General features: G+C 42.9%; 1 protein-coding gene across 1 annotated transcript in view; it reads left to right on the top strand.

Moving 5' to 3' along the window:
- Positions 1-23,590, top strand: part of cntnap2b (contactin associated protein 2b) — a gene marked incomplete at both ends in the record, with an annotated part of 53,239 nt that overhangs the window by 14,982 nt on the left and 14,667 nt on the right. The window contains 12 exons of the mRNA XM_083991749.1: positions 7,130-7,240; positions 7,864-8,057; positions 9,827-9,974; positions 12,976-13,179; positions 13,978-14,162; positions 17,964-18,107; positions 18,842-19,103; positions 19,189-19,338; positions 20,881-21,043; positions 21,601-21,707; positions 22,488-22,607; positions 22,708-22,823. Of these exons, the coding sequence (XP_083847875.1) occupies positions 7,130-7,240; positions 7,864-8,057; positions 9,827-9,974; positions 12,976-13,179; positions 13,978-14,162; positions 17,964-18,107; positions 18,842-19,103; positions 19,189-19,338; positions 20,881-21,043; positions 21,601-21,707; positions 22,488-22,607; positions 22,708-22,823 (1,904 nt within the window). The remainder of the gene's footprint in view (positions 1-7,129; positions 7,241-7,863; positions 8,058-9,826; positions 9,975-12,975; positions 13,180-13,977; positions 14,163-17,963; positions 18,108-18,841; positions 19,104-19,188; positions 19,339-20,880; positions 21,044-21,600; positions 21,708-22,487; positions 22,608-22,707; positions 22,824-23,590) is intronic.

Genomic DNA, 23,590 nt, shown 5'->3' with positions numbered 1-23,590 from the left:
GGATTGCACTTGTTCTTGAAATTTCTCTGTTTTCTTGCAGTGCAGTGTACTCTTCTGGATAAGCATCTCTTTGAACAGACGTGAGTATGAACCGCTTGGCTGCTGTCAGCTCTTCTGGAGTACGAAGTCTGCTGCATCGATGCCATCCTTTACATGTAGCTGGTGAGTCAGATCTGAATGAACGAGTTTGATGGATCAAGAAGGAAACTGCTCTCAGCAAAGACCCCCAAGTGGAGAAGCGTTGGAAGCGTCCTGAGGTAAGTTTACATTCACTGATGCAGGTAGCAAGGGTGGTCACTTGGGGTCTCACATCTGCATCTGTTTCAGGATCCACCAACTTAAAGGTCTCCTGTGTTTCAGCCAGAAACGGTTTGTGAAGGAACTCTGGCCCTGTAAACCACATGCTGTTGGTAAGTTGAGACGCTGGAACAGATCTGGTGGCCAGGTCGGCTGGATTTTGACCTGTAGGCACATAATGCCACTGTTGAGGGGAAGTTGTCTTGCGTATACGGTGAACACGGTTGTGTACATACACAAAGAATCGCTTTGATTCATTGTATATATAACCAAGGACAACTTTACTGTCACAATAGAACCTCACTGCATCTGGTTTGTGGTCAAGCTCGTCGAGGATCAGTTCAGCCATCTCGACGGCCAGCACAGCTCCACACAGTTCGAGGCGAGGGATGGTGGGCTCGGGTTGAGGAGCCAGCTTAGCTTTTCCGAGCACAAAGCCAACTCGACACTGTCCATCTGTCATGACAACTCTGAGGTAAGCTACTGCCCCTATTGCCCAGTTTGAAGCATCAGAAAAAAGACATAACTCTGTGTATGTGGCACTGGAGAGAGACTGTTGTATGTAGGAGCGGGGAAGATGTAGTGCACTCAGGTCCTTTAATGATTCTTTCCATGTTTCCCATTTGTTTAACTTGTCTGCAGGAAGTTCAGTGTCCCACTCGTGAATGTCGGCAGAAAGTTCTCTGAGCAAAGCTCGCCCTTTAATGGTCACTGGCGCAACCAAGCCCAATGGGTCGAAGAGGCTATTGACGGTGGATAGCACTCCACGGCGAGTGAATGGCTTGTCGTTGACTGCCACTTTAAATGTGAAAGTGTCAGAGTCTATGTTCCAGCACAAACCGAGACTTCTTTGCACTGGAAGCTCTTCTTTGTCGAGGCCTAGGTCTCTCAGGCCTGCAGCCAGGTCGTCAGGTGTGAAGGCTTGCATCACTGTGACACTGTTTGAGGCGATTTTATGCAGTTTCAGATTTGATTCTGCCAGCGAAGCTTGAGTGCGCTTGAGCAGATCGATGGCTTCAGTCTCAGATGGGAGGGAGATGAGCCCATCATCCACATAAAAGTGTCGCTCAACGAAGTGGCGAGAGTCAGAGCCGTACTTTTGTTCGCCTTCTTGGGCAGCTCTCCGGAGGCCGTATATCGCGACTGCCGGCGAAGGGCTGTTCCCGAACACATGTACTCGCATCCTGAACTCCATCACTTCCTTAGTCAGATCGTTATCCTTGTGCCAGAGGAATCTTAAGTAGTCTCTGTGGTCTTCTCTCACCAAGAATCCATAGAACATTTGTTGGATGTCAGCAGTCAGTGCGACCGGTTCTTTTCTGAATCTGAGCAGCACTCCCAGGAGCGAGTTATTTAAGTCAGGGCCTGAAAGCAGGACGTTGTTAAGAGAGATGCCATTTTCTTGTGCGCTCGAATCAAATACAACTCGTATCTGACCCGGCTTTTGGGGATGGTACACTCCGAAAATGGGTAAGTACCAGCACTCTGCACTCTCAGGAAGAACGGGAGCTTCTTCAGCATGTCTGTTTACAAAAAGCCTCTTCATAAAGGCTACAAACTGTTCTTTCATTTCAGGATTTTTACTCAGAGTACGCCGCAAGGAGTGGAGACGGGAGAGGGCTTGAGCACGGTTATTAGGGAGGCGTGGCCTGGGGGACCGGAAAGGTAGAGGAGCAGTCCAGCTGTTCTTTTCATCTCTGTGAAACTCCTTTTCCATGACCTTCAAAAATGTTTCATCCTCGAAAGACAAGGCAGGTTTGTCATCATTCTCTGTTCTCACGAACACACTGCATCCAAGCTTGTCTTGAGCTGCCACACCGTTGCCAGAACAGCTGGAGAGGTGAGTAGAGGTGCCGTGTCTGTGCTCCCCGCCGTAGCTCACTTTTTCTTTGACGCTGATGTGTTTCTGACAAGGCGTCAGATAGGATGGACGTCCGTTCTGCAGGACGTTGGTCTTGAAGACAGCTACAGTGGGTTTGTGAGCACTATCAATACAAACTTCCCCCACTATAACCCACCCTAAATCCAAACGCTGGGCAAAGGGTGCATCGTGGGGCCCACTGATTTGTTGCCTCACCTTGTGGACACGTATGAGGTCTCTCCCCAGTAAGATCAGGATCTGCGCCTCAGGATCAGGCTCTGGGATGTAAGGCGCCACAGGTCTCAGGTGAGCGTGGGAAAGAGCGACCTCTGGTGAGGGGATTTCTGATCGATTGCTCATGATCTCATTACATTCAATGAGTGGCGGTAAGTTTAAACATACTTCACCATTTATTGCTTGTACCTGGAAACCGACTGCCTTCCTTCCAGTCATTTCCACAGTGCCGGCGCATGTTCTCATCAGGTAGGGTGAAGCGTTGCCTTGGATACCAAACAGCTGGAAAAACTCAGCTTTAGCCAGCGAGCGATTGCTTTGGTCGTCAAGGATGGCGTACATCTTGACTGAGCGTTCCTTTTGTCCTTGTGGGAAAACTTGAACCAAGCATATCTTTGCACAAGATCGTGCTGGGAGACCTTCTCCGCAGACTTCAGTGCACCGTGACGTAACCTCTGAAGGCGTGTTGCTTTGCTGCTCTGTGTCCGGCTCAGTCACAGATGACGCTGCTGGTGAGAGGTGTATGTCTGGATGCATGGCTGTGCAGTGTCGATCACTCTCACACTCGTAGCAGTTCAGCTCCACAGAACAGTCTTTGGCCATGTGAGTTGCAGAGCAGCACCTAAAACATCGTCTGTGCTCTCTTAGCAGTCTTTTGCGTTCTGTCAGCGGCTTCATTTTAAAGGCTCTGCACTTTTCCAGAGGATGAGCTTTGTTGTGAAGTGGGCAGTTTTTAGCTGGATCACTGTTTCTCTTCTCCATCTCTGCTCTATACATTGAGTTTGGACCTGCTGCTGCTGACAAGTCTGTCTTGTGGACGGCTATAGTTGTTCTCACACCATCATGCTTTGCTATGGGCCTCTCATTACGGAAATGAGTGCGGCTGTTGTTCATCACGACAAAGCTGGGGTCATTTCTAGCTTTTGCCTCACCGTTGACAAAGTCAGCAAAGAAGGAGAACGGGGGATAACTTACAGCATAATGTTCTTTATATCTTGACCCAGTAGACAGCCATTTTTCTTGCAGGTTTATTGGCAGCTTTTCGACGATGGGGTTAATGCCCCGAGGTGTGTCAAGGTAGCTGAGTCCAGGTAAGTACCCATCGTCTTTGGCTGAGAGCAGCTCCATGAGCAGGTCACTAAGTTCTCTTAGTTTAATGTTCTCCCTTGAAGTGAGACGAGGAAAATTGTCCAACCGCTTGAATAGAGCGCTCTCTATCACTTCAGGGGTGGCGTAGCACTCTCTGAGCCTTGTCCAAGACATCTGAAGTGCGGCTTCAGGGTTAGTGACATGTACTGCTCGAATTCTTTTAATGTGTTCAGATGATTCCTTTCCTAGCCATTTTACCAGGAGATCTAACTCTTCACCAGCTGTTAGGTCTAAGTCTTGAGTGGCGTTATAGAAGGAGGACTGCCACGCTCTGAAGCTCTCAGGCTGGTCATCAAACTTGGTAAGACCTGTAGTTACTAACTCCCTGCGTGCCAGATATTTAGCAAAGTCTATCATGTTAGCAGCTGGAGCTATAGCAGAAGTCTTTATGTGCGTTGGTGTTGTGGGTGAACCATCATGACGGTGGATGGGGCTTAACTCAGGGGCCTCCTGCGTTGTCAGTGGCTGTGTCTTTTTTATATGGGGAGGGAACAGTGTGTCTGGGGCAGGTGTGTTAGGACTGAAGCTGGTCTGAGCTTGATGGTCCAGATATGCCTCTGTTCGCTGTTTAATTACCTGTGGTGAGACGTCACTCCTGAGGACACTGCCTATATCCTCATATTCTGATCGTGCTGCAGCTTCTAAAATCTCAGCCTCTGCGTTAGCAGCAGCAGCTGCTTTTTCAAGTCCTAGTGCTTCTAGATCCGCTTCTATTGTAGCTTTTTCCAAATCCAATTTGGCTCTTTGCTTTTTCAATTCCAGCTCTTTTTGTCCATATGCGACTCTGGTGCGTGCAGCTTCAGCTGCGGCTCTGGCCTTAGCAGCAGCGCTAGCCACTGAATGCTTGGAGGAAGATGTGCGCTTTGAGCTGGCCTCTGACGCTGCCTTTTCATCCTTCTGCGTTGTCTGGGCTTCCATAACTGCAGCAGGCGAATCCCTCTGATGATATGGTTTTTTACTGTACTGTTCTCTCTATGTGTTATGCTCCTGCGTGAACACAGATTAAACAGCCAGCCAAACTCCTTATTCAAGAGCCAGGAAGTGAGCGGCTTGCTCCTTTAATATCTTCTTACACATTAAGTCAGCATTTCTGACTGCACTGAATTCGGTGTAAAACTAGAAAAGAAAGATACAAAAAAGTGTCTTAATAAACAGTCATGTAAATATCAGTATCAACGTGTTGACTGCTTCATATTAATTCAACAGGTATTAGCACAGCAGGCTAGAAAACAAAGCAACTTAGCAGGTAAGTATACACTACTGTCACACAAGCTACGACATTATACTGTTACTTTTATACACAAAATACCCTTGAAATATATCAACACATCTTATCAAACCTGTAAACTATGTGTAACACTTACAACCATTGCTTTCTGAGAGATAACTGCATTGATGCGGCCGTGAGACGATGTACACACACTCGTTTTTCCTCTCGTTTACGTTTTTACTTCCTACATCCGGTTCGGGAGATTTTCAAAATAAAAGCGCCGGAAATACATATAAACGTAGAAAACAGTAAATTAACATTTCAATGTCATTTCGAGTGTCTTTTAAACATATTAAACATATTCAGGGCAGAACAGTGCTTTTTCAAATCTATTGGTCATGGACGTTTTGTTCAGATGAGATTAAATACTATTTTTTTAATGGTTTTACACCTTTATGTTCGTGTGACAGGTTCTGATCCACATCACTGATCAGCAGCAGGGACATGATGAATAGAATAGAATAGAATAGTAGTTAATTTGTCTTTGGTCTCACAGACTTTTCAACAAGAATTACATTCGATACATTGATGGCATTAGAGTTAAAGAACCCTTATAGATCATTGTTTTATCCAGAGGTGCTCTATAGCGCCGCCCTGAGGGGAGCAGCTTTAACTCACTGTAGAGGGGGTGTGTCTCATCATCAGTGATTGACAGGGCTTCCTTCTGTGCAGCTGTATTGTAGAGGTCATCTTTTGTTGGTGGTCAGCTATCAACCCTGCCATCTTGACGATCCGTCAGTTGCAAGACAGTGATATTAAAAACTCAGGACCAGGTTCTTTCCAGAATGTCCGGCCTGAGCCTGAACCGTTTCAGGTTTCTAATTTACCTGGCAGTACCAGAAACCTGTATGAAAGTTCATAAAATGCTCTGGGGGTATTTTCTTCCTAATGTTTCTAAAATAAGACGCCCTGACGGCTGACGCCACTAAAACAACACTTCAAGTGCATTTTGTCAGAACAGTATTAGTTCCAAGTGGCCAAATGGAGTCAGTCGGCCTGGTACTATCCTCACTGAAACCTTTATAAAATCTATATACTTTGTGAAATTCTCATCTACTTTGGTAAGATTGTAGATTGTAACGATTAATCGACGTAGTCAACAAAAATTAATCAATCGAATAAAATTAGTCGCCAACAAATTCAGTAGTTGATAATTTGTTGGTAACATCATAGTTTTTCACTCTGTGGAGCTGAACTGAACGTAGCTCCTTTTAATCTCTGCTGGGAGTTGCGCAATAGCAAAGGGGAAAGTGTGGTGTGTATGCATAGGGGGCTTTCAGATGTAGCGTTTTTTGCGCGCACAAACCCATTACTTTCAATGTAGACGCTTGTCACAACCCAACTCCACGGACGTGCACGGTTCCCTCCGGCGTTCAGATCCAGTCCCCCCTCGGGCTGTGTCTCTCCTACTGTTTCTCACAGAGCTCTGCCCCTTCTGAAAGGAGAAGGAAGCCCCGCACCACACCGTGGAAAGACGTCGACTCCGAGATGTAGAATGTGTGTTATAGAAGAGAAACAAACATTTCAGGAATGCTGACTTGTATCACCAGAACAGACATGTCCTGTGATTTTCAGCTGCCTTTTATATTTAATAGGGGGGACGATACCTGACAGAAATATTCTCAGCTGTCTAAATAAGAGCCATTGAGTAGTACACTTAATAATCCGATTAATACAATTCAATTCATTGCATTAATAATTGATAGATTAATCTACTATCAAATTAGTTGTTGGTTGCAGCCTTATTTGTAGTCAGGGAGTTGCTGATGCATTCAGTGACATCGCTCTATATAGAATCATTGCTGTTTTTGTGTTTTCCATTGGGCAAAGTTCACACTGGGCCTTTTATTTTTTCGCTGGTGAGGAGTTTTACATATTAAAAGCTTTCTCTGACTAGTCTTTTTGTAGGTGAATAACTAATAACTAATAATAATAATAACTAACTAATAGTAATAATACATTTTTGTCACCACGCAATGGGCTTTATGCACAGCTCCACTACTTCCTGAAATAAGCCAGCTCGTTTATTTCCTGTCTTACATTATTGGACCAACTGACTAATCCAGGTGTGTCTGACCTCACAACAATGGTCAGGCACACCTGGATTAATCAGTTGGTCCAATAATGTCAAACAGGAAATAAACGAGCTGGCTTATTTCAGGAAGTAGTGGAGCTGTGCATAAAGCCCATTGAAGAGTGAGTCGCAAACCAAACACACGTACTACCACATATTCTAATGTATGGGCTGGATTCTAACATCACAGACCGACTGCAGTGTTTATGATGAACTGATTTCTACATGTGTGTTTTATGTTCAGGGAAGTGTGAGGACAGCCTGGCCACCCCTCTGCCCTTCAGCTCCTTCACCAGCTCCTCAGTGTTCACCCGAGGTCACGGAGCCGGTTATGCCAAACTCAACAGAAAACAAGGTAGGTGATTCACTCATTCATCAACAGACCCATCCTGTTAGCCAACACCAAGGAGGTTGAGCTTTCCTCAAACACTAATGAAAATAGATTACTTACTAATGCTGCTCCAGCCGTAGAGTCAGTTTCAGAGTGGTTTTGACACATTTGTATATAGATTGGCATGATAATGAGAAAGGTGTTTGTTCTTTTATTTTATTTGTTTATTATAAGGACAGTGTGCACTTGCATTAATCATGAAAGAGAAATGAAATGAATGAAAAGATGTGGGTACCTGATTTAGCAGGAGGCTACTTTCCATCTGTTGTCCTCACATACAACCAAGTAAACATAAGTAGTACATGATACATTCCCACAGACACCATCACGTAACATACAATATCTGCCAGTTTCCATCAGCTCAAATTATAGCAGCAGGTCTAGCTTAAAAAAATGCATACATGATAGTATGATCATTAAAACTGGACATAAAACTGCCAGTAAAGTATATATTTGTATATTTATACACTAACTTAACTGTTTTTAGGTTCTTCACTTCCTGTGATGACATCGCCCACTGACTTTCTCTTAAAGGAACAGTACATTAAAAAAACTCTGCTCTAATTCTTCTTCTATCTCTCCCATAGGTGCTGGAGGCTGGTCGCCCCTGGATACGGATCGTTACCAGTGGTTACAGATGGACCTGGGTTCGAGGAAGCAGGTGGTTGCCATAGCGACTCAGGGTCGCTACAGCAGTTCTGACTGGACAAGCAAGTATCGGCTGCTTTACAGTGACACACAGAAAAACTGGAGGCCTTATCTACAGGATGGAAACATCTGGGTGAGCAAGAGACTCCTTAGATCACTAATACATGAACTTATATAGCCTTTCAAAACCAAAGATGCTGCTAGAATCTGTGCAGCAGATTCTCACAGTGACCACTGAAGTTGTGCAGCCCACACCTGCGACACTTGTGTCAAAGAAGCTGCTCCTTTTATTTTCTATGTAGAACTTCACACCAGGCTCCAGGTGTAGAAACATGAGCCTTCACAAGGCTCCATGCTCCTCATTTTAAAGCTGCTGATATTCCTACACATAGATAAATCCACATTCAACCTAAAATAAACACTTTATTCTCATAATGATATGAATTATCCTTGTAAAAATGTAACTTTTATGACTTATGTCTGGAAATTTACCTCAAGTTTGCCTTAAGACTTTGTCATGCAAAATATGACATTAGCAATTACAGGCATGATGATAATTATAATGTGCAATAGCATTAACCAGTTCATTATATACTATATTAGTTGTGTTACGTGGGGTGAACCAGAGATTTTAATTTTCTTTTTTGTGTCCAGTTATTTTTATGAAAAAAACAAAACAAACACAACCTCAGACAGGGAAGAGAGACAATGTGCAGCTCAAAAATGTAAACTATCGATCATTTCACGTAACATGTTGTTACACCACTGATACTGTTAGTAACAGTATGTGGCATTTATGTGTAAATAAAGGCAGTGAGAACTCAGAGTGTTCTGTCTGTATTAAATATGATTATTAAACATGATCTAGATTCCATTCTTATTTTTATTCACCAGATCAGTCTACCATAATAATAACATATAATAATATATAATATAATAATAACATATATAATATAACATATATTTGGGTGTTTGTTTTGCCTTCCGGCCCCAAAATGTGAGAATTGACAAAAAAAATCTGTAATTTACAGGCTCCAGGGGTTGAAATGTGGTTTTATGAGCTGTTCCCTCAGTTGTCTGGCAATGATGTAACTAGTTTTTGAATTTGCATAACCCCACCCCTACCTGGTAGCAGTAGAAGGGGCGGGGCAAGCAGTGGTTCATTTGCATTTAAAGGGACAGACACTGAAACCAGCCGTTCTGAACAGGGCTGTTTTAGAGGATGAAAAGAGCTGTGATGTTTGATCCTTGGGGTATTTTGACTGAAGCATGTCACAGACATGTCTTTTTTTTCAACTTTTTATTTATTTTTTACCATGTAAAAGGAACATGAGATCGTCATGGGCACAGTTAAAGTAACAATATTCTTTTACACATACATACATACGTACATACATCATGGTATAAAGTCATGCTATTTAGGGTTCAATACATTTCTCCAACTGAAGTCTCAAAACAAAAGTAAGTCTCTCCATACAATACATTTCTTGAGTGATCCGATGCCACTGGGCCAATGTTGGGGGATCTGGTTGCAACCATTTTCTAGTTATAGCTTTTCTGCTACTTGCCAGAAGAATTTTCAATAAGTATTTGTCCTTATGTGGGACAGTTTCTGAGGTTTTACCGAGATATAAATTAATAAAAGAAAAACCTAGATCTACCCCTATTATTTTCTTTATCTCAGTAGACACCTCACTCTGAGGACAGGCCCAAAAAACATGAATGTGGTTAGCCATAGAGGTTCCACATTGTCTCCAACAGAGGCCTCGGCTCTGTGAGCCTGTTTGCAGTGTCACAGACATGTCTTTAAGACACCTGGGAACTATTTTAATCTGTGGAAAGGGGGTATAATATGTCTCCTTTACAGTAAGTTGCATTCACATGTTTGTTTTTGTGTCTCAGACGTTTGAGGGGAATGTAAACAGTGAGGGTGTGGTCCGGCACGAGCTGCAGCACGCCATCCTGGCTCGCTACATCCGCTTCATCCCGCTGGACTGGAACAAGGAGGGACGCATCGGAGTCCGTCTGGAGCTCTACGGCTGCTCATACTGTGAGTACAGGAGGACGACCCCAGTCAGGTGGTTTATAGATAGAGACCAGACTAGAGATTATAATAGAGTAGGTTTTTGTCAGAGAATAAACCAAGGTGGAGCTGTTGGCTGGGTGAAGCAGGGGTGATGTCAGAGGAAGAGGGGGAGAGCAGACCAAGGTTATTATAGTTTTTTATTTATTTATTAGTTGTTGTTTTTTTTTAATTTAGTTTTTCAGTTTGCTTTTTTAATTTCCTTCCTACCGTCCCTCGTCCTCCAAGATCCTCAGAGCATCCACGGAGTCTGCCATGGCCCTGTGACGTTAGTTTTTCAGAGTTGTTGTGGACACAACAATGCAGCAGCACTTGGGGACATCTGGGTCTTTATTACAGTCCAAAATATCAAAACCAGACAGACAGAACTCAAGGCAGAGGTACAAAACCACTAGGCAAAAAACCCAGGAACCAGGAAGCCAGAAATAAGTTCATACACTTGGAAATAAACAGACAAAGAACACTAGGAAGCTGCTCACAAGACGACCTGATAACGAAGGGAAGAGAAGAACAGCTTCAATACACAAGAGGGCGGGGACACAACAAGTCACAGGTGGGACACAGGAGGGCAATAACAAAGGCAGGAAGTAAATATATAGAAAACACAAGGGGTGGGTTATGGCAGTGGTTCCCAACCTTTTTTGGCTCGTGACCCCATTTAGACATCACACATTTCTGGCGACCCCGTCAATCAAGATGTGCCAGCTCAGATAGCTGCATTTTATTGGAGAAAGTGAAAGTAAAGAATACAGTTGTTTAAGATTGTAGTGTTTTTAATCATAATTTTTTAGAAAAGAATAATAATAAGTAAAAAAAATAAATCTTAAATATTTTAAAGGGATAGTTCACCCAAAATTCAAATTTCACTCCTCATGTCGACTAAGGGTTGGGAGAAGTTTCAGAGTCATCCGTGCCTTCTTGGAGTTACAGGGGGGCTCCGTGCAGTAGAAAATGAGTATAAAATGAGTGAAATTTGAGTTTTGGGTGAACTATCCCTTTAATATCAATTACTAGATATTTCAGGCGACCCCATTTGAATTCCAGGCGACCCCACGTGGGGTCCCGACCCCAAGGATTGAAAAACACTGGGTTAGGGTTACAAACTAAAACAGGAAATGAACTAAATCAGACAACACAACTTGACAGACTCAAACCCTGACAGATGTGGAGGCAGGTGGGCAGAGGTTCTGGGGAATAGAAACCTGCAGTGATACAGCTGTTTAACTTGGTTTTTCATCAATGTTGAAGTCCATGAACTTCACTAGAGGACTGACAAGAGACAGTGGGAGTGGACACTGTCCAGGAAAGAGTCGTGTCTCCGGGGTCTCACAGTAGACTCACTCTGTCGTCACAGATGCTCCATTTCTATCTGAGCAGATCAGACGAGATGTAAAGAGGTCAAAACTCTGCAACACTCAGAGTAAAGAGTAGAACATGCTGTTGTTGTTGCTGTTGTTGTTGTTGAAGTTGTTCCAGAAACCTTGATGTACATGAAACACTCAGAATCAGGCCAGTTTCCATAAAACTGTTCCTCCACTGTCACTTGGAGCAGGATGTTGTTCCAACCAATCGGCAGCCCAGCAGACCTGACTATTTAATTAACTGATCTCAGTCTTCAGACAGTTGACTGGTCAAACTGTGTGCTCTTGGTTGGAACCAAAACCTGCAGCCACAGCGGCCCTTTGTGGAAACTGAGGCAATTATGTATTGGCTCATTTTGTTAAGATAATTTCAAAATAATGAACAACGAAAAAAAGAACATGGAACTGGGATTCAACAGTTAGTGTACTTCCATATGAAACAAGACTTAAAATATTATATTGAAACTGCTGCAGCAGCATTTTTTTTTGTTTTTTGTTTTACCTTTATTTCACCAGATTAATTGAGAACCACTTCTCTTTTACAATGACGATCTGGCCCAGAGGCAGCAAAGACAACATAAAACATACATATAGCAAGGAATCAAAATTCATATAAAATGTAAAATACAATGTACAGCACAATATATACAGAAATTCTGATTCTAAATGCAACGATCAAAGACAATTGTTTGCAACAAGTTTGTAAAGAAGGGAAAGAAGCTAAAAATGAGCGAGCTCAGGTTTAGTTTCTGTTGCAACTGGTTCCAGTCATTAGAAGCTGTGAACTGAAATGAGAAACGGCCAAAGGAGGTGCAGGCTCTTGGGATGAGCAAGTTAATGTAATCACTGGAGCGTAAGTTACGGTCACTGTTATGGATATTGAGTGGAGAGTGGAGACAAGCAGGGGTTTTACCAATTGTGGGTTTGTAAATGAACTGACAGCAGTGAATCAGTCTGAGGGAATGGAGAGATGGCCAGTCAATAAGGGAGTACAGATTGCAGTGGTGGGTGCTGAAGGGAGCGCCGGTGACGAAGCGGATGGTGGTGTGGTAGATGACGTCCAGGTTATTGCGAAAGTTTTTGGAAGTAGTTCTATTGCATCACTATAATCTAAGACAGTGTTTTTCAATCTTGGGGTTGGGACCCCACGTGGGGTCGCCTGGAATTCAAATGGGGTCGCCTGAAATGTCTAGTATTTGAAATGACAATTACTGATAAAAATATTTTTTTTAACTAATTATAATTCTTTTTAAAATGATGATTAAAAACACCACAAACAACCTTAAACAACTATATTCTAAACTTTCACTTTCTTGAATATAAAGACTTCCAATAAAATGCAGCACATAAAAATATCTTAGCTGCCGCATCTTGATTGACGGCGGGGTCGGCAAAAATGTGTGATGACAGAATGGGGTCACAAGCCAAAAAAGGTTGGGAACCACTGATCTAAGATCAGAAGGATTGTTGTTTTAACCAGCGAATGTTTTGCAGAGTGGGTTAAAGATGATTTGTTCCTATCCTCATCCAATTCTGGATTTGACTTTGGAAAGCAAGGTGTTATTGTGCACGTTATTAATATTAATATTATTATTTCCATCCTCCAGGGGCGGACGTGATCAGCTTTGACGGCCAAGGCGTCATCTCCTATCGCTTCAGGAGCAAGAAGATGAAGATCGTGAAGGACATCATCTCCCTGAAGTTTAGGACCACGGCTCGAGACGGGGTCCTGCTCCACGGAGAGGGACAGCAGGGGGACTACATTTCCCTGGAGCTCCGCAGGGCCAGACTGCAGCTCAGCATCAACTTAGGTATCCTCCTTTAAAGACCCCCTAAACCAAAACCTTTTTGAAATGATTATCATGTCAATTTAGTGTGTGGGCTCTGCTACAAGGCATTTCAGGAGAAAAATTGCTAATCCACGCCATAACTGAGCATTTTAGACTTGAAAATGCAGTTTCAAAACCAGAGTATGAAAAAATTGGATTCAATTTTTCAAACTGGAGTCAGTTTTCATGCGTCACGAAAATAGCAACCAATCCCGTTGATTTTGTTTGCATCTCATTTGTTGTTCACTGTGATGTGATCTACTTACACAGCTAGATGTTTGAATATGTTATCATTAGTTGCCGTGGCCCAGTGGTTTAGTCGCCGCCTTGAATGCAGGAAACCAGGGTTGTACCCTGGTGCAAACCTTGTGTTTTACTTCACTCCTCCGTTTCCCCTGCCCTGTTAACGCGCATCGCCGTTACTTAGCAACACGGTGGCGGTGGGCGGGCATGAGTCATGATGCATTTGTATACTCATGAATATTCATAGAATCTGAATTTTGCAATGAGGGAGAAATAGTAGACCTGCTTTTAGCCTATTTGGGAGCTTTTTTAAACAACTTTTTTGTGGGAACGGAATTTTAATCAAAAACTAGTCATAGCAAAGCATTTTTACACATTTTAAAATGCCTCTTTAGGGGGACTTTAAAAGTCTGAGTGTTGTAGAAGACAGCAGAGACAGTCAGTCAGTCTGTTGTAATGAAGCTCTCAGGACTCTGTTGTCTCACGTTGACCTTTACGTCCTCTTCCTGACTGTGTGATTCACTCACTTCTCCTCAGGCAGTAACCAGTACGGCTCCATCAAAGGCCACACCTCTGTGACCAGCGGGAGCCTGCTGGACGACGACCACTGGCACTCGGTCCTCATAGAGCGTTACCGTAGGAACGTCAACTTCACCCTGGACCACCACACTCAGCAGTTCAGGACCAATGGGGAGTTTGACCACCTGGACCTGGACTATGAGGTAAATCCTGTCAGACCTTTCACCAACGTTACACTAGTGGAATCAACCCACTGATGGGGAAAAAAAACAAACATTTCATCCAGGCCAGAAGTTAAAGTACCACATAGTATAAAGGTAGATGTCCATGTGTAGTGTGATTATGAAGCAGCCCTAGGGTCTGTATTAATAATACTGTGAAAGTATCAAAGCCTCAGTCCACAGCCCGTATTTTAAGCCTTTAAACCAGCCGTCAGGACTTCCTGTCACTTTGTGATGTCACAACAAAGCAGTCACTTTCCCTCAGCCATCCGCTTGTTAAGCCTGACATCACTTCTGGGTCCAAACGGGTAAACAACACGGAACCAGTGACTCTCCATCAGGGCAGTGGTATCAACAGAGGAGCGGTTTGGCTTTTGAAGAAGAAGAAGTGTGTGGCTAGATACATCACTTTTGACGCTAGCTAACGTTACTTTTAACGGTGGCTAACGTTACGTGTAACAGTAGTTAAAGTTGCTTTTTCTTCATTTGTTTACGGATTATCAATGGAGCCATTTCCCTTTCTCATTCTCATCAGAAGGAAAGCAGTAGAAGCATAATGGCAAGGTCTTTTTGGACCCAGATCTGTTAAAACAGTGAGGGACACAGCACTGCGGCATGTTTGTTTTCGTTAGGCTACTATACTTGTGCTCTGATTTTCTTCTCAGTGTGGGCACGGTCTAAAATATCCATCCATCTTCGTCCGATTTTTAATATTATAAATAAAATTATAAATAATATAAAGTTCGGTTGGTGGAACCGGAATGGAGGAACCTACTACTTCTGAGGTGACCATTCAAAAATATGATCTCCAATGAAGCTTTGTATGTTTCAGGTGATTCAGAGCTGATTCCAATTATTTTGCATAATGGTTAAAATGGTTTCCATTTATCTGTATAAAAACAGCTGGATGAAACTAACCGAAATGTCATATGAGGTTTGATTGGTCCTCTTTTTATGACATCATCACGTTGCACCCTCTTCTTCTTAAAATAATTAATGACATATAAGTGGAGCCACAAACTGTTTATCTGGAGGAGCTTCAATTCTAATATTCAAGACCACATCTGAATAAGCATCTATTGACATTAGCATCATGGATTTAGCTGCAAAGCCAAACACCACTGCACCACTGTGGGTACAAATTGATTTGAAGCCAAATAAAAAAGGAGTCCAATATCTTGGAGGAAGCCATTTTTCAGATTTGAAGCAAAAAGGTGGTGTCAAAGGTGCTTATACTGTACCACAATAAAAAAAAATAAAAAAAAACATCTATAGATCCACCACCCCACTCAATTAGCCAAACTTGGAATGACTGCTGTTCCAGTGTTTAATGCCTAAAACAGAGAGATAGATGTGTTTATACATACATCCAGCTTTGTTTTGATGGACTCAAACTTTCCCTGATTTGTAATATCAAAGTTCAGTTCAGTTGTAGTGAAACCTGATAAGAGCCAATCGATACTGCTGACTCTGCTGCTGCTGCTCCTCAGTGTGTGAGAGGAAGAGGATGATAAGAGTCTTATCAGTGAGCTCATCTCTTCCTCACTGCTGCTTCACCTCTGATGAATATCAGCCCAGACAGGCTGCCATCATCACTGGATCAAAATAAAATAAATAAATGAATATTAAAGCTGCAGCAGGACTGTTGCACCCTGGGAGTGCTGCCAACATGCATCGTGTCCCCGTACATCAAGTGTAAACCAGACTGTTAAAATTTCATGTAAATCAAACGATGATTGTTTCTCAAATGTTACTTCCTGTTCTCAGGAGGTGACATTTTAACATGAGAGTCTATGGAGACCGACTCACTGTTAGAGACTCACTCTAGTGGACATTAGAGGAACTGCAGCTTTTGGTTCTGTAGCTTTGGCTTTGTGTTTGGCTGGATAATGTAATTTGATTTAGGATCAGGTTTGTGGATGATTCACATGCATTCTTTTATTGTTGGGAAACTTTAGAACCAGTGTGACCAAAAATCAATACTTGGATAACGAAAGAGATTTTCATTCAAGTCTAACTTGTAAAATAAAGATGGCAGACAGGATGATCCCCGGGGTTGTCTCTTCAAGCACACTTGGCCTATGGTGTCTGACTTATGATGTAACGTACAAAGACATTGAGCAATGCTATGACTAGACAAGGCAAGGCAAGTGTATTTGTATAGCCCATATAGAGACAGAGGATGGATCCCTCACCAGCAATAGATGTTGTGTACAGATGATAAAACAGTTTACAACATGGAATATGGGAAAACATAAAAATGGTTAACAAACGCTGATGATGGCATCTTCTAGTGGGCAGGGCGGTATTCCATCAAAGTCGCTAAGAACATCCAGACTATGGTGTAATCTTGAAGCTTGGATTAGCGAGAACTCCAAACCTAGCCCCGACCCGTTCCATCAAACGAGATCAGCTGGCTCCACTTGACGCTAATTCAAGCCTCACCTGTAAGCCTCACCTGGTCCAAGCCCACATCAGTCGAGTGCCGAAAATACCATAAAATGGCCGAAAGCAGAGAGAACGAACGCACCGAAGCTTCTCCACAGCTATTAAACGCTGCTTATGGAGATTTATGATGAATATAAGGACTCTACAAGAAGAAAGAAAACACTGCTCTAAATGGATTGTCTGTTAAAACAGTGATCAAACTATTAAAATGACTCGGCAGCCTGTTAACCACGCCCCCATCATCCCTACCTACCTACTATTATACAAAAGAAAATAAGAAATAAAGGTGTAAAAGTCCCAAAAGATACTTTAATCCCCTCATCAAAGGGACAACGTGAATATAGATAGTGACACCTATTAACAATTAATTTAGCCTAAGACCTAAATAAATTCACAAAATAGGCTATTAATTTATTATATATATATATGTGATTATCACATTTATCAACTATTTCATAATGGTTTATCACATATATTTCAGAATTGACTGTAGAAAATCATATTTACCAAATCCATCAATTCAAGGAGATTAAGTAATAGTGAATAGCAGTTTTAAATGCCTCAGTTTCATTTAATTATTTTTTAATTATTTTTTAATACATTTTATCTTTCAAATTTTTTAATAGGCTTCTTCACCTTAATCCTGCTCCAGACCAGAATTGGCCGGCAGCATAAGTCACCATGGTTACAAGGCTGGCATTCGTGTTAACCACTTTGATGGAACGGAGTTGAGGCTCAGGTTGATGGAACGGGAAGTCGGAAGTGTCCGGCTTAGCCAGAACCATGTTTCCATGGTTACCGAGGTGGAGCTAATCTTAGCCATGTTGATGGAACTGAACTCTCACTCAAATAAGCGAGACTCGGCCATTTAAGCCAGACTTCGAGCTAAGCGAGCTTGATGAGGCAGGGAGAGCAGGCTAGCTTAATGGGAGCACTGGGTGGCAGACTGGTTCATGGGAAGGGAGGGCAGGGCGGTTTAACAGCAGGGGAAAGGGGGTGATGCAGGCAGCGGTTGGTGCAGAGGGATGGAGCTCTGGAGAGATCTGTGGAAACTACAAACAAAAGAATAAAGAAATAATAAACAGGAATAGTGACAGTTCGAAATGTGCACGAGGAGAAGAGAAGAGAAGAGAAGAGAAGAGAAGAGAAGAGAAGAGAAGAGAAGAGAAGAGAAGAGAAGAGAGGGCTCCATGTAACCTGATGTGTCCCCCAGCAGTCTAAGCATATAGCAGCATATCTATAAATGATAAAATTATTAGCACAGAGGACAGGAAGACTTCCTCTGCAGTAGCGTGTGTCCTTTGGTCCATGTCGTCTACTCTGCTGTGTCCTCAGATCAGTTTCGGAGGAGTAGCAGCGTCAGCGAAGCCGAGCACAGGAGGCAGGGAGAACTTTGTGGGATGCATGGAAGGGATCACCTACAACGGAGACAACATCACCAACCTGGTCCGCAGGAAGAAGGTGGACACTTCCAGCTTTGTAAGACACATCCTTCAGCCTCTGTTGTTATGTGTTCACCACCAGACATGCAGTATATATGAAGACTAGTGTTAAAGGGATGGTTCAACATTTTGGTAAATTGGCCCATTGCCATGATCCCTATAGTCCTAGCAGTAGGTTTGTTACCTTTATTTGTCGGTGTAAGCTATTTTTAGAACAGAGGAGAAGAGCCGTGAGCTGCTCAGAGCTACGCTACGGAGGCTCATGGAACTTCTTGGTTTCTCTCATCAAACTCATCAATCCAACAACTCCAAAACGCTCTGGTGGACAAATTGTGACCTGCACATTCACCACGCTATGAGATAATAATGGAACGATACGAGACAGAGTTGTTTTAGAGGTAAATTCAGAGACTGCTTGATGAAAAACTGTCCCTGACAGTACCGCGCATCAGCGGTTTTGCATGAATTTACCTTGAAAACAACTCGTAACATTCTGTAAATATCTCATAGCGTGGTGAATGTGCAGGTCACAACAAGTTGTTGGATTGTGTATTTGATGAGTTTGATGAGGGAAACCAAAAAATCCCATGAGCCTCCGTAGCGTAGCTCTGAGCAGCTTGCGGCTCTGCTCTGCTGTTCTAAAAACAGCTACTGCTATGACTATAGGGATTATGGCAATGGGCCAATTTGCCAAAATGTCGAACTATTCCTTCAAGTCACCGACAGTCCATGGTTGATCTGTCCCCCCTCTCCCTCCCTCTCCATCTGCAGCGTAACCTGACGTTCTCCTGCAGCGAGTCCAACTCCTTCCCAGTTTTCTTCAACTCCACGTCCTTCCTGCGGCTGCCGGGTCAGAGCGACAGCGACTCTCTTTCTGTCAGTTTGTCCTTCAGGACGTGGAACCCCAACGGGCTGCTAATGTTCACGGCGCTGGCCGACGGCTGGCTGGAAGTGGGACTGATGGAGGGCAAGGTCAACGTCTTTGTGAACGTGACACAGCGGAAGAACGTACGTTACATCGACATCTCATCAGGTGAGTCCATGGTTGATTCAAAGTTCTGGATTCTCCTGTTAGAGACCTGTTTTTGTTACAGACTGAAATGTGTTGCTCCTCTCAGGTTCAGGTCTGAACGACGGCCAGTGGCACAGTGTCCATCTGAATGCGTTCGAGTACTATGCGATGCTGACGGTTGATGGAGATGAAGCATCTACAGTGAGGGCGGTCATGCCGCTCCACATCCAGACCGGAGGAACCTACTACTTTGGAGGTGACCATTCCAAAACATGATCTCCAATGTTTGGGCAGTGTAGACCAGGTCTTTCCTGATTCACTACTTCCCCCCGCTCCTGGCAGACCATAGTTATCACTCATCTGCTGGGCCTCACCTCATGCAAAGTGAGCTCCCTACAGATGTGTCAGGATGCAGCAGCTGTTCTGGTCTTCAGCCTCTGACCACCAGCTCACTGGGAGATTGCGAGGATCATGCTGCACTGGCAAACTTTTTCTCCAGTTTTTATCTTAATTCAGCTCAACTCAAATTTTATATCACATTTAAAGGGGACATATTATGGAAATGTCACTTTTTGAAGGCTCTTTATTTGGGTGTTTGTCTTGCCTTCCGGCCCCTAAATGTGAGAATTGACAAAACAATCTGTAATTTTCAGGCTCCCTGTTGAAATCCTTGTGGTTTTACGAAGTCTTCCCTTGGTTGTCTTCCAGTGATGTAATTAGTTTTTGAATTTGCATAATACCTACCTATGAGTACCGGTACAGGTAGAGGGGGTGGGGAAAGCAGTGGTTCATTTGCATTTAAAGGGACAGGCACTGAAACCAGCCGTTCTGAACAAGGCTGTTTGGAGGAATGTAAAGAGCTGTGATGTTTGATTCTTGGGGTATTTTGACCAAAGCATGTCACAGACATGTCTTTAAGACACCTGGGAACTATTTTAATTTGTGGAAAAGGGGCAGAATATGTCTTCTTTAAAGGGATAATTCAACATTTTGGCAAATTGGCCCACTGCCATAATCCTTACAGTCATAGCAGTAGGTTTGTTACCTTTATTTGTCGGTGTAAGCTATTTTTAGAACAGAGGAGAAGAGCCGTGAGCTGCTCAGAGCTACGTATGGAGGCTAATGAGATTTCTTGGTTTCCCTCATCAAACTCATCAAATACACAATCCAACAACTCCAAAACGCTCTGGTGGACAAGTTGTGACCTGCACATTCACCACGCTACGAGATAATAATGGAACATTATGTTAGGAGACGTTGTTGTTTTCAAGGTAAATACAGACACTGCTTGCTGAAAAACTGTCCCTGAAGGCAACGTGCATCAGCGGTTTTGCATGAAATCCCATTAGCCTCCGAAGCGTAGCTCTGAGCAGCTCGCTGTTCTAAAAATAGCTTACACCGACAATTAAAGGTAACGAACCTACTGCTATGACTAAAGTGATTTTGGCAATGGGCCAATTTACCAAAATGTTGAACTATCCCTTTAAAAACAACCTCAGTTGCCTAAAGTGCTGCATAACATAGATATAATCCAGTGCCAGCAATATAAAAAAAACAGTGAAAAAAAGACATAAGTTACCAAAATAGACTAACAATAACAGTTAAGACAATAAAAACAATCAAGCCGTTTTTTTACCTGTCAACAATCTGGCTGCTGTGTTCTGGACAGCCTGCAGGCGCTTCATAGACTGCTGGCCCAGTCCAACATAGAGAGAATTGCAGTAACTCCAAACAGTAGGTAATATATAATAACATGGATCGGTGACATTGGTGACCTTCTTCTTCTGCTCATCTCCAGGCTACTTCATGCACACCAACACGCGGCTGGCTCAGCGGCCCTTCCAGGGCTGCATGCAGATGATCCACATAGACGACCACCTAGCTGACCTCAGGGCCGTGGAGCAGGGCCTGATCGGAACCTTCGAAAATGTCAGCCTGGACATGTGCGCCATCATAGACAGGTACAGGAGTCGGTGTGGAGTGGAGCAAATCGTGCAAATTATGATACAAGCGTGAAATTTAATTTGGTTGTTCTCGAGGGCCTATTGATAAAATCTGTCCGATTGGACATGTGAAAATCCAAGATGGCTGCTAAATTATGCCAAATATTTTATTCAAACATTGGATGGACATCTTGAGTTGAATGTATTTGTTTATTGGGTAAAAAATCTTCGCATTAAATGTTTTACAAAATTAATTTGTTTGGCGCTACCCTCTATAAAATCACAAAATTCAACTCAATAGGAATTGACACCAAGATCAATCAAATGAAAAAACTACACGCATTAATATAAAAAAGGCGGTTTTGGGGGCTTTGGTAGCCATCTTGAAAAATGGTCGCCATATTGGCTTTTCAAATGTTCAGTCGGACAGATTTGATCTCTGGAATACACCAAATTCCATGCTTGTATCATCATTTGCAGAAATTCCAATTTTCCAAATTTTATTTGTATTATGGGTTGGAAACTGATCTGTGGTGTGTTGCGTGATGAATCCATGTTGGTTTGTGTCACGTCAGGTGTGTTCCCAACCACTGCGAGCACGGGGGCCGCTGCTCTCAGACCTGGGACACGTTCAGCTGCAACTGTAACGGCACCGGATACGCCGGAGCTACCTGCCATACCTGTAAATACACACACACACACACATTCTTTCAGTGTTGTGCCTGAACGCGTTGAATGAACGATCGTTCATGAACTCGTTCATATTTTGAGCAAACGTGAACTGAACGTACTGTATTTCCGCTTGATGAACGTTTTTGTGAACGCGTTCATTCTGGCGTTTGTGAACGGTGCTCTCTCAAAGTATAACTTCGTTCAGGAGTGTGCCAGATTTCCATAGAGCCTTCCGGGTAAAAACCCAGCTAAAACACACTGTAAACAGGCGTTAATATGTAGCAGAAAAACCACCCAATCTGGCAACACCTATCAGCTGTTTGGATCAGCAGCGCATGGAAGAGGCGGAGTGATACAGCGCGTCACAGCGCCTGTCTGTGTGGAGGAATACTGACCCAGTTGGTTAGGAAAAGACATATTTGAGAATTTTATAAAATACGGTAGTAATGCAATAGTTACTTTTCCTGGTAATTACTTTCATCACGTTGTAACTCAGTTACTTTTTGGGGAAAGTAAAGTAGTAACTATAAATAATAGGTGGTTAAAACTGCTGAAGTAATTGCTGTCTGTGGTTCGATATGGGCTGAGGCAATCATTTTGAAAAATAATAGCTTGTAGCAACATATTGAAAAAAAGAAAAGAAAAGAAAGAACTATGAACTAGTTCAGTTTTAAAATTTGTGAACTGAACTTTGAACTAGTTCATGTAGAAAGTGAACTTTCCCAACACTGTATTTTTAATACACAAACGTTTGCTGCCTCTGCTGAGCCATGTGGTGTCTCCTCTGCAGCCATGTACCAGCAGTCCTGTGAGGAGTACAAGCACCAGGGGAAGAACTCAGGCAGCTACTGGATCGACCCCGATGGAAGTGGATCTGTCGCCCCCTTCAGGGTCAACTGTGACATGACAGGTGAGAAAAATAAAAAAAATAAAGCAGTGAGTGGTTCTGCCCTACCTGACCTGAATCTCTTTGAGCCTCTCTGACTGACGCTGTGTGTCCTGGTGTTTAGAGGAGAGGGTCTGGACCACGCTGAAGAACAACCTGTCTCCTCAGACCTCAGTGACCAGTGCAGACCAGGAGGGGAAGGCAGCGCTGCAGATCACCTACAATGTGACAGATGAACAGGTAAACACACAGTGAGCACCACCTCTGACCAGGGTTATTATAGTTCACTAAAACTGAGACTAAAACTAAAACTAGGTGAGAAAAATTTTTTTGTAAACTGAAATAAAAATAAAAATGACTGTTTTTCCAAAAACGAGAACTAAATAAAAACTACAATGAACAATGTAAAACCAACTAAAACTAAAGTTGAGTCAGATAACATCAGCTTAGCTGTAGTTTTCTTAGAGATGTTAAAGCTGCAGGAAGAAAACGCCACAGCTCAATATGGGAAGACTTGGAGTACGACCCACAAGTAGATAAGAGTGAATGGAACCTGATGAGGACTGATGGGAATATTATGGGATGCAACTAAGGGAAAACTGTCACAAATTTGGAAGTTCATCTTCAGAGGTCTGACAGCTGGCTTTCTCTTAAAACCTGAAAAACTAAGACTAAATTAAAAACTAGTCAATTCCTCAAAAAAAAGGAAACTAAACTGAAATAAAAAGTAAACTGAAAAACTAAATTAAAAAAAATATATAATAACCTTGCCTAGTTGCCTCTGACCTGGTTCACCCGCTGCACACTTTGCTGTGTAATAGTCTGACTGGAGCTGGTGGAGTTCACTAATGTAGCAGCTTTTCCACTGAACATCTGCACATACTTGTTTATTTGCATATGAAACAGGAAGTGAGATCTGATTTCAAGTGGTCAGTTGAGACACATGTGGAGACTCATTTCAAAGCACAAGTGTCACCAAGGCCAAAGGTTCATAATAAGACCTCTGA

The sequence above is a fragment of the Trachurus trachurus genome, assembly GCF_905171665.1.
Source record: "Trachurus trachurus genome assembly, chromosome: 17".
Classification (NCBI taxonomy): domain Eukaryota; kingdom Metazoa; phylum Chordata; class Actinopteri; order Carangiformes; family Carangidae; genus Trachurus; species Trachurus trachurus.
Note: the sequence above shows the minus strand (reverse complement) of the source record. Positions and strands in the feature narration are given on the sequence as shown.